Source organism: Eleutherodactylus coqui, chromosome 13, assembly GCF_035609145.1.
Source record: "Eleutherodactylus coqui strain aEleCoq1 chromosome 13, aEleCoq1.hap1, whole genome shotgun sequence".
Classification (NCBI taxonomy): Eukaryota; Metazoa; Chordata; class Amphibia; order Anura; family Eleutherodactylidae; genus Eleutherodactylus; species Eleutherodactylus coqui.
Genome location: NC_089849.1, coordinates 72917324 through 72934220, shown reverse-complemented (window position 1 = coordinate 72934220; position 16897 = coordinate 72917324). Strand labels below are relative to the sequence as shown.

Below are 16897 nucleotides of genomic sequence, written 5' to 3'. Positions count from 1 at the left end.
CCGTGATTCCCAACCTGCCAGGGGTGTTGGGGGGGCCCCAGACTCGGAATCACTCAGCTGACATTAGGTGTGTTCTCTAGGCAGCATCTGCCAGGATACACCGGGGGTTAGAGCAGAAGCACTGCTCTGACCCCTGTGTATAGTGTCCGGCGCAGCTCTCATTTATGTCAATGGGACTCCAGCCTGCAAATTACAAACAACTCTCATTGATTTTAATGACAGCTGCGCCTGCATTTACGAGTGCCGGCCACTACACTGGGATCAGCAGTGCTTCTGCTCCAACCCCGGTGGACCCTGGCAGGCATTGCCTGGAGAACCCCCTTTATGCTGGGTCCACAAAGTGTGGATTTGCCACAGAATTTCCATGCAGACCCTCTGCACGGAAATTCCACGGCATTTACAGTAGCAGCAAAGTGGATGAGATTTTGAAAATCTTTGTCCACGAGCTGCAGAAAAAAAAAACTGCACATAATTAGGCAGCATGTCACTTTTATAAAGATTTCCACTGTGGAGGTCACCTCTTCTCAATGAGGGGGCGAATTCCACACAAACATACATGATAAAACCTGCACCAAATCGCGTAGGTCTTGAGGAAGACTTTCTGCTGACGATCTGCTACTGAATGTCCCCTGCAGATATTCTGCAAGATATCAGCCCCGTGTACACCAAACAAAAAGGATTTTCCATGGCAAAACCCACAAAAGGCAATAAATGCCATCGCCATGGGTTTTGACGCGAAATTAGCTGCACTTCCACAGCCGGTTTCAGATGATGCCAGCATCCCCCACTCACCTCTGAAGTCATTGCGCTCTTGGCACTTCTTCGACAGGCACCTGCTGGCCGCAGCACTGGTTAGATTACGTGGAAGTGTCCAGTGGCGATAACTAGAGGCTGACGGAGGGGCCCGGAATTGGAGGTAAAATCAAGTGTTGTGACAAGCCACGGCCCTCTTTGTTAGCAGTGCCCCATGGTTAAAAAATAAATAAATAAAAAATTCCCCCAAGGCTGAAGAGGTTGGGAAACATTAGTCTACATCATTTTACTGGATCCCTGATCGACGTTCTTAAAGTCAACGGGAACAGTCAAATTTTGCTGGAATCCATTCAGCAAAATGCACACAGCACAGCAGTCACGGCTGTTTTAAAGGCCCTTTTAAACAGGACGAATCATGGGCAAACGATACCTGACACTCGTCCCCGCACATATTAGCTCCCGTGCACCTGCACAGGAGCTACTATCGTTAGCACTCAGCAGCGCGCTTGCAGGAGATTTCTCTTGCGCTCCCCCACCTCTCTCCATTGAGTTAACATAGCGGCCGTTTAGTACTGAACGGCCGCTATTTACACTGAACGATGAGCGATCTGCTCATTGTACATGCAGCATAAACTATGGACGATGAGCAGACCACTTATCGTTCAGTATTGAACGGGCGCTATGTTAAGGCAATGGAGAGGGGTGGGGAGGGGGGGGAGCGAGGAGAGAAATCTCCTGCAGCCTCCCTGCCTCCTTGCTGGCCGCTCTGTGAGCGAGCCAGTGATACTAACTCCCATGCAACAGCACGGGAGCGCGGACACACAGGGACGAGTGTCGGGGGATTGTTTGCCCGACATGTGTCTCATATAACTGGACCCTTAGAGGGAACAGGTGTCCAATAAAAACTATACACATAATTAGCTTCTTTGTCACTAAAGCAGAGACTGGCTAATATACGACGCCAACACCCCAAGGAGAAAAAGTAACAACACTTATTAAAAATATTATTTAATAAAAAGACAGACTTCAGTTGGCATTTCAGAGATACATTCTACACAATCAGATTAATCTGTCACCTCCAGCAATCCCATCATCATATAAATATCAGTAATAGCAAAATGGCATTTGGATGATTTTTTTTTTTTTAGGTGTAATTTTAAAGGGGTTATTTGAGTCAGCTTTTTTAAGTTATCTTCCCTCACAGCAAAACCACCTATACGCCCCTCTCCCCTCGTGTCCAACGCCAACAGCATTTTGTTCTCTCCTGTAACACTGTGCTTATAAGATGCTGCAGCCAATCAGTCATCATACTGAGGTCCGTTATTGGCTGCAGCAGCTCGACTGTACACAGAGGACAGGGCTGTGGAGCAGTTTTGCTATGGGGCAAGAAAAAAAAAACCCCAAAGAAAACAACCCTCTTAATACTAATGGAAGAAGTCATCAGATAAACTCAATTCCTTCATATTTAACGTTCCCAATCTTCGTCTCGGGTAGTAGGACCCGGCCGTCCAAAATAAAGACAGTGATGTATGTGGCCACTTCTCCGTTGTTTTCTTCGGATTTCAGAGCAACGATGATCTGGTCATCTGTGCCTGGGATGAACTTAAATGAGGAGAATCCATGGGTGGGATTTTGGGCCCCCACATGTGAAAGTTTTATATCGGAGAAGTCAGCAGAAGCTCGTAGGAGGATATTTGCACCACGTTGTTCGTCTTCTTTCTCACTGTACCTTTCCTTACTGGCCCGGCGTGGCAGGAAAAACCAGCTGTGCAGCGAGTCACTCCAAGCTGCAGACTCGTGGATCAAGTAACCTGGAATGTGGATGAAAAGGTAGACTTGTATGGTAGTAAAGCCACAGACAACCGGTGAAAAAGATCACTTTGTATAGAAGATCAATACATATTGCAACATTAAAAAAAAAAGTGAGAGACCAATACATAGGGCAACTTTTCACAAAAAAAAAAAAAAAGTTTTGGGCACGATTGACTTTCCCAAACACTATATGGTCAAAGTATATGGCCACCTCTCTTAACCCTTTCCAATCCAATTTGTATTCTGTTTTTCTGCTGTTATACAACAGCGCTATATGCTGGCTAAAACCAGTACTGCATGAGGTGACATGTTGGATAGGCTTCAACAGCAGAGAGGCTGGCAATATACAGTAAGAGAACCCCGACGGACGTCTTCCAACATCGGAGCTGTACAGCCTTAAATCAGGTCTTCAGAGGTCAGCCAGTGGATTGGAAAGGGTTAAAAGGCAACCTGTCATTAACTAGAAAAAACAAACTATGATAAGTTATGGTGCTTATCCTTTAGGCGACATGAAGTCTGGGGAGCCCTTTTCATACTAACCCAGTTCCACGTTCCTGTCAGTCCCAATAAAGTGAATGGAGCTGGTGCTGCAGGATTGCAACTCCATTCAATCCGATGACACTGTGGGTGCACCAACCCTGCAGTGACGAAAAGAGACATGGGACACCCATTTTCTGGATTGGTGGAGGTCTTGAGACCCCCAGTGATTAGACTTCTCACTTATCCTATGGATAGTGGTTTTTGATACCATAAGACAGTTGGCACACTCAGGATCTCAGTCCAACCCCAGATACTTACAGCAAAAGCGGGCTTCCGCCAGGTTTTATTGGAACACAGCGCGCGTTGCAATAACTGAGTTTTCTTCACTGCAGAGCTCTAACAGTTAGACCTTGTGCCTCAAAACTTCAACCAGCATACATCATATACCATAAATGATCCCAGCACAGGGGCGTCTCATGCCCTGTCGTGTCTTGCAGTCACCGGGGTACAAAACCTCTTCAGTCAGAGTGAAGCCAGGAACTCCATAGCTAGGGTGGGAACCTCAAGCTTCCTTTTAACAACATAATAAGGCCACTCAACAGAAAACCCTTCTCCATTGATTTTTTCCCTACACTATGGCCTGCTAGTGGCTCAAACTCTTCACCACAGTGGCTGCCCTGCCATACCCTTTAAAGCAGTGGTCCCCAACCTTTTTGGCACCAGGAACCGGCTTCAAGCAAGAGCATTTTTACAAGGCCCGGCAGGACAAGGGCGGGGCTTTGGTTATATGGGGCGGGGTTATGAAGGGGGTTGGAGTATAGTGCATTCTTATTTAATTATGACATTTAGAATGTACTGGCAGTACACACATAGGGCAGTATATAATCTATCCCCCCCCCCCCCCCCCCAAGCACACACATAGGGCAGCATATAATTTATCTCGCCCCTCCCCCCTCCCCAGTAATAGACAGCCCCCCCCAGTAATAAGCAGCCCACCCCCCCAGTAATAAGCAGGTCCCCCCCCCCCCCGTAATAGGCAGCGCCCCCCCCGTAATAGGCAGCCCCTTCCCCTGTAACAAGTAGCCCCCACCCCCCCAGTAATAAGCAGCCCCCCAGTAAGCAGTCCCCCCAGTAATAAGCAGCCCCCCCAGTAAGCAATCCCCCCAGTAATAAGCAGCCCCTCCCCAGTAATAAGTAGCCCCCACCCCCACTAATAGGCAGCCCCTTCCCCTGTAAAAAGCAGGTCCCCCCCAGTAATAGGCAGCCCCTTCCCCTCTAATAAGTAGCCCCCACCCCCCGTAATAGGCAGCCCCCCAACCCATATACTTACCTCCTCCCTGCTGTCAGCGTCGCTCCCTCTCTGCTTGCCCTGACATCAGTGTGTAGCCCGGAACGCTTCCTCCCCGAGTCCTCTCCTGCGGAACTAATGAGCAGGGGACTCGGGGAAGAGAATCCTGGCTGCACACTGAGGTCAGTGTGCCCCAGGATCAGCGCGATTACCAGCGGGGAGCTGCGGCTTCCCCGCTGGTAATCGCTTCAGTGGTCATGAGGAGAGGCGGGACAGGGGCGGGGCTAGTTCTCAGACCTTAGCCCCACCCCAATCCATTGCAAATAGTGCAGAGGAGCGGAGAGGAGGCAGAGAGCAGGCGGGAACTCAGTTCCTGCTCCTGGCTCTTCCATCCCCCCCCTGCACACAAGGACACCTTATATCAGCTTGGCGTGAAAACTGAGCCAATATACGGTCGTCTGAATCCACCCTTATACTGTATTCTTACCAGCAATCTATCAAGACATGCCTGGTGAGCACTCATGGCAGCACTGCTGCCATAAACCTAGTCTGATCTGAGATCTCATTGTAATGGGGAGAAGAATGGGGAAAGCCTTTCGAGAACCCCAAATGCTGATCGGGGCATTTAAAAGTGGCTGTTAGTTAATAGCTGTGATTGGTGTTCTCTGATTGAGGGCGGATGTCGCCTGTCAAAGATGACACCTACTGTGTCCAGAGCCAGCTTGGCCCCCGAGCCCACTCCCTGCGCAAATACCCAGCATACATGTATGGTGAACCTTGGAAAGCAGTTAAAGGCTTCAGCAATTCAGCTTTAATTTTTAGGCCAGATTAGCATGGCCCCCTGCACTACCCTACACAGTAAATAAGGACAGACAGGCTTTGACATAAGATTGTATTTGTTGCCTACCATTATAATTAGAAGTGTAGCACTTGTATAATATGGCCAGTGCTATTATAATCATTCATTTACCTGGGGGCTTTATTCCAGCAGCCTCTCGTAACAAGTTGTAGTTGGGAACCCAGTTTTGGTGTTGGATGTCACCCCGCGGCCCCACTACCTTTATCCATTCTGGGTTTTCATTCAGCACCTTGCCAGTAGTGGTGGTCCACTCCTTTCCTAGCCCCCCAACGTACAAGAGCTCATCCTTCACTGCAAGCCACTCCGCTTTAAAACCTACAATAAGAAGACACAGAACATAAGTACCTTATAAATACAAGGAAGCTAATTAGCGGTACATTCAAGGTAAAGAAAACCCATACACAGCAAGACCAAGAAAGAGCCGTTATGCTGATCTTGCAGTTTATGACAGTTACACACATGGACTGATTTGGGACAAAACGACATTCATGCTTCCTACCAGCAGAGGGCACAATATGAGTGTATGTGGATTACTGTCTAGGGGCAGATATGGGACTATTGGAGTAAGTATTCTTGTGACTAGAAAGGAGCAAACTTTTCAAAAGTTTGGTCCGAATTAGTTTGAACCGAACCTTCATAAAAACTCCTAACGATAGTGGCTCAGTGGTTAGCACTGTTGGGGCCCTAGTTTCAAGTCTACCCAAGGATAAAATCTGCATGGAGTTTGCATGTTCTCTCCAAGTTTTTTTTTCCAAAGGGGAAAATAAATAAATAAAATAAAGTGTGGCATCTCAGGGGTTAGTGCTGCTGCCTTGCAATGCTGGGGGTCCTAGTTTCAACTCTGACCAATGAAAACCTCTGCATGGTTGTCCTTGGTCAGATTTGAACCTAGGCATTACAAGGCAGCAGCACTAACCTCTGAGACGCCACACGCATTGCAAGAAAACCGTGCAAAGCACTGAACCAGGTCCCGCATTTCAGAGTTATTAGTGTTTAATGCTAATTAAGGGTTTTTATGAACTTTTGGTTATCGTCAAACTGAGCTTTTAGAAAAGTTCGACTTGAAACAGGGTCCTACTTGTTCAGGCTGCTCAACACGATTTGTTACTACTTGGAAAGTAGGGAGCAAGTTTGCAGTGACTTTTGGGAGTGGGAAAACCAGGGATACAGTTTTAAGTGCTGCAACTACAGGCAAAGCCATAAGGAGACACATCAGGATGGGCTTGTACAGTTGGATGCACATTAATTGCTCTTCGTACAGTTGAGCAAGCCCAACCCCATGATGTGTCACTGCTGGCTCCTAGATCTGCTAAGATTCGGCCAGCCCTAATATACTAAATGTGGAAACAAGTAACACGTACACCCCCAGTCATTAAAGGGGTTCTGACATGAATAATGTTTTTATGCTTTAGCAGCCATTGTTCCCTGGTCTGCCTAATGAACACAGGGAGCCCATGATTAATGGCTGCTAAAGCATAAGAACCTAATGCTTACCTTGTGTTCTGTTGTTGTTCTGCAGCGGAGTCATCTCCCAGCAGGCTTCTTCCGCTGACGAGCCAGGGCAGGCCGCCCCCCTCTGGGATTGCGCGTAGTCGCAGTAGACAGGTGCCCTCTGACGAGAGTCAGGACGGGTCACCTCTACACTGCGCACGCACAGCACTCGTGGAGTTCAGCCAAGACGGACGGGCCGCCCACAGCAAGCACTGCTTGTGACATGGCGCCTGTCCACCTCGGAAGTGGCTGATGGACGGAGCAGAGCAGGAAGCGGTCATTTTGATCGCTCCAGCTCTGCTTCAAGAAGCAAAAGATGCCAGATGGAGCGGACATCCTTGACGGTCGGTCCTGGCCAGGCAAGGCAAGTTAAAATTATTTTTCTGCATGTCAGAACCCCTTTAAGTTTTTCCATGACTTAAAATTGTTCCACCACTAGTCAGCCCTTCCTGCTGACCAGGACATGTGATTACTGCAGCCAATCAATGGCTATGAAAGGTTCCTGCTGTGATCAGTGATTGGCTGCAGCAGTCACATGTCCTGGTCAGCAGCAACCAGGAAGTACAGAGGCTGTGAAGCAATTTTAACTCTCTGGAATACCCCTTTAAGAGTATGTTTACACGAGGTGGAATATCCACGGCAAATTTTGTATCCAAAACAGTCAAAATCCACACCATGAGTAAGGATTTTGACTTGAGCTCAGCTGCGTACCTGCAGACGATTTCAGAAAATACAGCGATCACCTCCAAAGTCTTCAGCTATCAACACTCCATCACCTGGTACCCATTGGCCTCGAGTGAGCACAGCACCGCGAGTCAGGTGATGTGGAAGTGCCATCACTTGACCACTGGCACTATGCTCACTAAAGGCCACCGGGTACTGGGTGATGAAGTGTACTGACAGCCGAAGACTTCGGAGGAGAAGGTTGTATCTTCCTAACCCATTAAGGACCAAGCAAGATAAATATACGGCGTTTGGTCCTGGGCTTTAACCCTCGCCGATAGCAGATGGACGGCACAGGATTAAAGCCTCCGTTCCTGCAATCAAGCAGGAGCATGTCGGATCCCTAGCTGTCAAGCCACAGCAGAGGACCCGGAGGAGAAGTAGTTTTTAACCGCTTCTGCCTTCTCCTTCCCAAGCTACATAGCACTTAATGAGGGGAGCCATATGACATGGCTTTGACTCACATATAAATGGCTGCTGAAATGGGAAATATTTGAGGATTCAAACCTCACATCCTAGAGGTCTTCTCTAACCATCACTCACCTTTATCCACTGTGCCATCCCCATCGGTCAGTATGACCCACGGTATAGCCTTGTTTCCATCCAACCTGTAAACAACCCCGGTACGATCGTCCACCGAATACAACCTCCCATTAAATACTATGAGCTCAGACAGTTCCATTCCTCTCCCTTTTTCTGCCAAGTGTGTTTCCAAGACAACATCATCTTTCTCCCATTCTATTGTAACCCGGTTGCCGCTATTGAAAAGCGTTAAGTGCCCTTTCTTAAGATAGCTGAACCAAGTGTGGTCTGTGGCGCGGCGAGAGTCAGTGTCCAAGTCTGCAATAATTGCAATTTGGTACCGAAGTCCATCTGGGGTCTTCTGGGGTGGAGACAGTGGGTAGGTGTCATTGTAGAGTTCATTGGCTAAGGCTTGAACAATCTTCCAATTGTGAACGTTGGGTAATACAGTCCGTGGGCTTGAAGACCGATGGTAGCAGAGCAGCAATAGCAGTAACGCTAAGCCCAATAAGGATACTACGATGGCACGCCAGCGTGGCCTAAAACGGGGGTCCGCAGTCTTTGTCATGGTGGCCAGAACTGGAAGACCACCCACACTGATCCGCAGGGGGTTCATAGATTCTTTACATTCCAGTAGCGTGTAGGGATTCATAAGGCATCAGTGTTACAAGACAGGGCCCTGGCAGAAAAGAAGAGGCAAAGATTAACGGTAAAGCCAAAAGAAAACCCAAAAAGAAACACATGGCACTTAAGACATCAAATTATTCAGTCTGCAGCCCAGTTCCATCTCCATGTAAACACATACAACATTTTTTAAAGCGCTCATACGCCTTCTATAGCACATCTTCCATTTACGTGAATGCAAGGCTGAACCAATCACTCATGTGTATTCAATGGGAAGATTGGAGAAGGCCACAGCCAGAATCTCCAGTCACTGCCGCTCCAAACTGTTCACCTGACTGCTCAGCCAATAACAATGAATGGCATGTGACCATAGCTGGCTCCTTGTGGGGATAGGGGCTCCTCCGAAGGAGGTCAGTATGAACAGTTTCGCTATTTTATACCATTCCACAACGCTAGAATTTTTCTTCTTGTTTTGAGTCCTGGAAAACTCTTTATAATATGAAACAGTTCACTGCAGGGCCTTCTACTGAGTTAGATCACAATATAACTGCAGCCCCAGCATTCCTTGGTGTGGGCGCACGGCTCTGCTACCCTTCTATTCCTATCGGTATATCTGTATTTTTATTTTTTCCATATTTTTTGTTTTTACACTGTAGTCAACGTGCAAATAGAAGAAAAAAAAAAACAAAAAACAAACAAACAAAAAAAACCAAACACACAAAGTAGTCCTTTTCCACCTGCTTTAAGGCCCATTTACACACAGATAATCTTTCAAGAGATTGAAAGATCAGCGATCATTTTGCATAAAGTACTAATAGGCACTGCCATTAGTACTTTATCGGCTTCATTTGCATGCAAATGAGCTTCTGGGAGCTGTTGCAGAACTCAGCAGGAGGTCTGAGCTCTGTAACTAGCTCCATTGTTCAGCCATGGGCTGCTAAGAGAAAACAATGTAATCTCTAGCTCCCGTGGAGAACTCAGCACCATGGACAGCAGACACAACCTGCAGTCTGTCTTATCAGCTGTTCTGCCAGAGGGGCTGACAGCTGAGACAAAGCAATCAGCTGTTAATGAGCTCTCTGCGGGCAGAGCACAGAGTGCGGTCCTGCCGAACGATGGTTTGCAAACAAAACTGAAAGAGGGGCATATTTAGACAACTATTATTGCTCAAAAGATGGCTTTTGAGCGATAAAGCGAGTCTAAATGGGCCTTAATACTTGCCTATAGACTGTCTGCAGTCTTACACGATCTGTTCTCACAACATTGTCTTCTTATCTCATGGAAAGAAAAATTGGTAGTTTTAGAATGTGAGAAGAAACTAGAGAAAAGCCATATCCTTCGAGAACGGGCACCGTCCTCATCACAATGGAGACACTTCTCCCAACTGAAGGAGCTAAGGATGCCAGTTTGCTTGTTCACTGGTGCAGCCCGTCTGTACAGCAGACACATCGTTGGCGCGTTCACACCAGGAATCGGTCAGCCGTGCACATTCGCCGCATAAGTGACTGAACGGCCCAACCATGATTTTTATGCCTGCGTAAAATCAACGACGAATGAAGAGAGAACAATTATCGTTAGTCGTTGGCTGCGTTTAGACTAAATGATTCTCGTTTACTTTTGCTTGTTTGAACGATAAAAAAAAAAAAGTTCTCTCCAAAAAGGGTCTTAAGGGAACAGATTGATTCCAAGTTCAATGCTAGGATTAGAATAATGGCCAGACGTAGCACTTCAGCTCCAGTAACCAGAGCCAATGTTGTGTGACTAGAGTATGTTACCGCAAGCCTGAGGGGTCTGGCCGGTAGACCGTGGACATAGGAAGTCATTAAAAAAAATAAAATTTTTTTGAAGTTTTTGCCCTATGATTGAGGCAAACATTTTGATGTGCAAATAAAGTTGGATGCTGTTATGGATCTTTATTTAAAAAAAAAAAAAAAATGTATTATATATAAAAAAAAATTTTCTCAGGTACAATTCCTTCTTGGCTGTGTAAATACAGCTTAGGGGCTAATGCCCACGGACTGATTTCTACCGTGTTCCCCGCGGCGGAATAACGCAACTAATAGGTTCAATAGAACCGAATAGCTTTTCTGCCTGTCAGTGCTCATGCGTTATTCTGCCGCGGGAAAAAAATAAAAACGCGGCATGTTCTATTTTACCACTTTTTTCTGCAGCGGAGGTCTCCATTAATATAGTATTAATGGAGACTGCGGAAAAGCGCATGATCCCCAAGGCCAGTGTCACACAGGCAGGGAGAAAAAAAAAAAAAAGTGTATTGCGTTCCCCTTGGCAAACCGCAGCATGCTATGAAGTGCCGCAGTCAGCCCATCTGTCAGATAGGCTGACCGTGGAGATCCGCCTGCAGGATCCTGCTCCCGGATTTCCGCCGCAGGATACCGCAACGCCCGTGTGAAATTCAACCATGTCGATCCTCATTTCTTCCCACATTGGCCATCAGGGGGCAGTCATGAGGCCCCCATACAAACTAGTGCCAAGCTCATGTGTTTTACCGCTGTGAAGCCGCCGGTGATTCAGCCTGTCACCATGTATGGCAGAGGAACGTACTGTGTATGACGGGATCTCCCGACCGCCGTCCTGCGCAGTACAACTGGCTTAGTGTTAAACGTTTACCGCACTGTCACTTCACAATGGCGCATACAGACGCGTGCAGTATGAAGCAAAATAGGCCATGCCGCGTTCTTCGAGCTCACGAATTATGCAATGCTTACACACAAATGTGAAACAATGTAAAACAATCCATTTGATTGCCTGCGAGTTACCACATATTACACGCGTAATAAGCAGTAATCTAAAGGCCCTTTTACACGTGACCACCATCGCTCTAAAGCCATCTTTCACTTTTTTGCCAAACGATGTTTTTATGTTCAGCGTAAGATCCATAGTTCGGCAAAAGAGCTGATAGCAGGGACTTCACGCTGTGTTCTCTAAGTTACTAATTGGCATGAGTAGTTTATGCAAAATGATCGCTCAAAAGCCACCTTTTGAGCGATCATCTTTGTGTGTAAATGGGCCCCTACACTCCTGTGAGCCCGGCCCCCCAAGACACCATGACATTATTCGAATGCTTTTGGCATCAAAAGTATAAAATACAATAGTCAACTACGTTAACGTGTATGGAGGCATCCAGCATATAAAAAGCAAAAATAACCAAAATATTGTATATTGCACAACAAAAAAATGCATATAATAAAATACACACACACACAGCTCTATTGTCTATGGAGGTGGCTTAAAGGGGTTGTCCCGCGCCGAAACGGGTTTTTTTTTTTTTTTTAAACCCCCCCCCCCCCCCCCCCCCGTTTGGCGCAAGACAACCCCGATGCAGGGGTTAAAAAAGAACACCGGACAGCGCTTACCTGAATCCCCGCGCTCCGGTGACTTCTTACTTACCGGTTGAAGATGGCCGCCGGAATCTTCTACCTTTGTGGACCGCAGCTCTTCTGTGCGGTCCATTGCCGATTCCAGCCTCCTGATTGGCTGGAATCAGCACGTGACGGGGCGGAGCTACAAGGAGCCCCATTGAGAAGAGAAGAAGACCCAGACTGCGCAAGCGCGTCTAATTTGGCCATTAGACGGCGAAAATTAGTCGGCTCCATGGGAACGAGGACGCCAGCAACGGAGCAGGTAAGTGAAAAACTTTTTATAACTTCTGTATGGCTCATAATTAATGCACAATGTACATTACAAAGTGCATTAATATGGCCATACAGAAGTGTATAGACCCACTTGCTGCCGCGGGACAACCCCTTTAACTTTGCCACAACAGACGATGGAGGGAGCGGGGTGGGGGCGAGTGAGGAGGAGAAGGATTGGATTTCTGAATCTTAACAGTCAATCCCTTCCGGAGATAAGCAGATGCCAGAGCTGTCTCGTAGTGGCTTACCTCCCAAAGCACATGGACGAGCCAAGTGTTCATATGTAAGGGGCAGCCGAGGTAGAGAGGTGTCGGATGGACAGCCACTCCTCTGACAGTTGGGTTGCCCAAGGAGTCGGCTCTAGTCTGCCATTGAAAACCATTCTACAATATCTAGTATTGTGTGAATAGGCTGCTGTCCATAGGAAAAACTTGTTTATCAAGCAAGCACGGCTCTACTACATGCCACGTAGTCCAGGGTGTGCCACCCTTTGAAGTCACTCTGTCACCTGCTTACGTCTCACACTTGATAAGGTGTAGAGATAAGCCGGTTGTGAATGATTTATCCCCTTCTACATCACACATTTGCATGGCTCCAGCTGATTGTGTAGACCTGTCATTGTCCTAATGTTCTGCCTTCATCAGTGGAGACTAAATAAAGAGACAATGCTAATTGTCTGTCCCCAGGAGACTCAGCAAAGCTATCTATACGCATAAACCGGTCTATGTGGCCAACCAACAGTCCATGGGGGTCGCCCCAACTAATGATGCCACCAGCAATGTGGCAGACTGAACTGGTGACAATGGACAAAGGTTCTGGGGAACAGGAAAAAAAAAGTAGGTTTTTTTTTTCCTTAAAAAGCCAAAACTTGCTAACCTGACCGATGACATCTTTGGCAAACTATTGTGTGATGTCCGCTGCCAGCGCAAATACAGTCTTAGGCCGGCCTGTATTCTGTATGCGGAATCCGGCCAGCTTCTCGTTCATCTTCCTGTACTGTGGCTGGTCCGCACGCTCGCTGTCGGATTTGCGCAGTACAGATTCTCCCCCCCACCTTCATCTCCTTCTTCTCCCGTGGAACCCACAGCCCGTCCGCAGTGTCAATGCCAGACGGCTTCTCTTGACTTCAATGGAAGCCGTATATGCGGACACCACAGCAAAATGGCGCATGCTGGGAGTTGTCTCAGAAGCCGCATTGTCTTCCGCACGACCCTTCATAGCGCGCTATGGACTGAATCTGCTGCAGAACCCGGATGCGGACGCCAACCCCGGAATCCGCCGCAAAAAGCCACTCGTGTGCAGGCGGCCTAAAGGGGCCATTACACGAGTGCCTCGGTCGCAAAATAGTCTGCGCCGATTGCAGCCGCTATCAGCGGCGTTGACACACGTGAGTGCAGCATCAGCCCGCGCCTGTGCAGAAGCGCAAAAAATGCTGCTATTGTTCAGGGAGAGAAAATAGACCCGCTGCAAATAACGCACTCTATTCCCTATTCTTCGTATGGTGAGACATGCGGAGATCGCCCGTGTGAACGCACCCCAAGACTGCGACTCGTACAGCGCAGGTTTCCAATCGCCCTCCCTGCAGGCAGCACCTAGGCTGGCCACTATGGACTACTACTCCAATCCTCCACAGACGCCAGCTCTGGGGATGGGAAATAACCCAGCACCCAATAACCCCCCGCCGGGGAAACCCAGCAGACACGTCCGCAGCCGACCACCAGCCCGCCGCAGTACAGTGAGGATCCGGCCGGCTGTGAGCACGGACTACTCACCGCTGTCCTGAGCTGCCGGAGGAACCAAACGTCCGCTGCTCACTGCTCCATACTCACAATACAGGAGAAGGACCGCACTTCCGCCTTCTTGTAGTAAACTACAATACCCGGCATGCCATGCAGCCTGCCCACCAAATACCCGGCATGCCACGGGCTCCTGTGAGACGCGCTGCTGTTGCTAGTGTCAGGCAGCTGCTTTCTGTGCTGAAAGTCATGTCACTGAGGGCCACATGAGCATGATGGCTGCGCTGAATGGGCTGTTGATAAGCACCCATTCACACGGGCTCCATGGTACAAACATGTTTTTATAATACAGACAGGCTTGTTCAGACGGATTTATTTGCAAAGTCATTTCCCACCGTGACAATGTCGCCCTCATACACAAGCACATCGTCATCAGCCCGCATACACACATTGTCATCAGCCCGCATACACAAGCACATCGTCATCAGCCCTCATACACACGCACATCGTCATCAGCCCTCATACACACGCACATCGTCATCAGCCCGCATACACAAGCACATCGTCATCAGCCCTCATACACGCGCACATCGTCATCAGCCCTCATACACGCGCACATCGTCATCGGCCCTCGTACACACGCACATCGTCATCAGCCCTCGTACACAAGCACATCGTCATCAGCCCTCATACACACGCACATCGTCATCAGCCCTCATACACACGCACATCGTCATCAGCCCTCATACACGCGCACATCATCATCAGCCCTCATACACACGCACATCGTCATCGGCTCTCATACACACGCACATCGTCATCAGCCCTCATACACACGCACATCGTCATCAGCCCTCATACACACGCACATCGTCATCAGCCCTCATACACACGCACATCGTCATCAGCCCTCATACACACGCACATCGTCATCGGCCCTCATACACACGCACATAGTCATCGGCCCTCATACACACGCACATCGTCTTCGGCCCTCATACACACGCACATCATCATCAGCCCTCATACACACGTACATCGTCATCGGCCCTCATACACACGCACATCGTCATCGGCCCTCATACACACGCACATCGTCATCGGCCCTTATACACACGCACATCGTCATCAGCCCTCATACACACGCACATCGTCATCAGCCCTCATACACACGCACATCGTCATCGGCCCTCATACACACGCACATAGTCATCGGCCCTTATACACACGCACATCGTCATCAGCCCTCGTACACACGCACATCGTCATCAGCCCTCATACACACGCACATCGTCATCAGCCCTCATACACGCGCACATCATCATCAGCCCTCATACACACGCACATCGTCATCGGCTCTCATACACACGCACATCGTCATCAGCCCTCATACACACGCACATCGTCATCAGCCCTCATACACACGCACATCGTCATCAGCCCTCATACACACGCACATCGTCATCAGCCCTCATACACACGCACATCGTCATCGGCCCTCATACACACGCACATAGTCATCGGCCCTCATACACACGCACATCGTCTTCGGCCCTCATACACACGCACATCATCATCAGCCCTCATACACACGTACATCGTCATCGGCCCTCATACACACGCACATCGTCATCGGCCCTCATACACACGCACATCGTCATCGGCCCTTATACACACGCACATCGTCATCAGCCCTCCTACACACGCACATCGTCATCAGCCCTCATACACACGCACATCGTCATCGGCCCTCATACACACGCACATAGTCATCGGCCCTTATACACACGCACATCGTCATCAGCCCTCGTACACACGCACATCGTCATCAGCCCTCGTACACAAGCACATCGTCATCAGCCCTCATACACACGCACATCGTCATCAGCCCTCGTACACACGCACATCGTCATCAGCCCTCTTACACGCGCACATCGTCATCAGCCCTCATACACACGCACATCATCATCAGCCCTCATACACACGCACATCGTCATCGGCTCTCATACACACGCACATCGTCATCAGCCCTCATACACACGCACATCGTCATCAGCCCTCATACACACGCACATCGTCATCAGCCCTCATACACACGCACATCGTCATCAGCCCTCATACACACGCACATCGTCATCGGCCCTCATACACACGCACATAGTCATCGGCTCTTATACACACGCACATCGTCTTCGGCCCTCATACACACGCACATCATCATCAGCCCTCATACACACGTACATCGTCATCGGCCCTCATACACACGCACATCGTCATCGGCCCTCATACACACGCACATCGTCATCGGCCCTTATACACACGCACATCGTCATCGGCCCTCATACACACGCACATCGTCATCGGCCCTCATACACACGCACATCGTCATCGGCCCTCGTACACACGCACATCGTTCTCAGCCCTCATACACACGCACATCGTCATCAGCCCTCATACACACACATCGTCATCAGCCCTCATACACGCGCACATCGTCATCGGCCCTCATACACCCGCACATCGTCATCAGCCCTCATACACACGCACATCGTCATCAGCCCTCATACACACGCACATCGTCATCAGCCCTCATACACGCGCACATCGTCATCAGCCCTCAGACACACGCACATCGTCATAAGCCTTCATACACACGCACATCGTCATCAGCCCTGATACACAAGCAGATCGTCATCAGCCTTCATACAGAAGCACATCGTCATCAGCCCTCGTACACACGCACATCGTCATTGGCTCTCATACACACGCACATCGTGATCAGCCCTCGTACACACGCACATCGTCATCGGGCCATATACACACGCACATCGTCATCGGCCCTTATACACACGCACATCGTCATCGGCCCTCATACACACGCACATCGTCATTGGCCCTCATACACGTGCATAACATCGTCATCGGCCCTCATACACACGCACATCGTCATCGGCCC

The 16897-nt window shown here is 48.9% G+C and overlaps 1 protein-coding gene across 2 annotated transcripts in view; it reads right to left on the bottom strand.

Moving 5' to 3' along the window:
* Positions 1-14060, bottom strand: part of CANT1 (calcium activated nucleotidase 1) — a 68982-nt gene extending 54922 nt beyond the window's left edge. The window contains exons 1-4 of one of the 2 annotated variants that reach the window (XM_066587867.1): positions 13978-14060; positions 7950-8607; positions 5304-5507; positions 1746-2564 (exon numbers count right to left, since the gene is read on the bottom strand). In XM_066587867.1, the coding sequence (XP_066443964.1) occupies positions 2194-2564; positions 5304-5507; positions 7950-8580 (1206 nt within the window). In that variant the 5' untranslated portion in view covers positions 8581-8607; positions 13978-14060 and the 3' untranslated portion in view covers positions 1746-2193. Of the gene's footprint in view, positions 1-1745; positions 2565-5303; positions 5508-7949; positions 8608-13977 lie in introns of those variants that run through there. The other variant, XM_066587868.1, reaches the window with a different exon arrangement.
* Positions 14061-16897: the final 2837 nt, after the last annotated feature.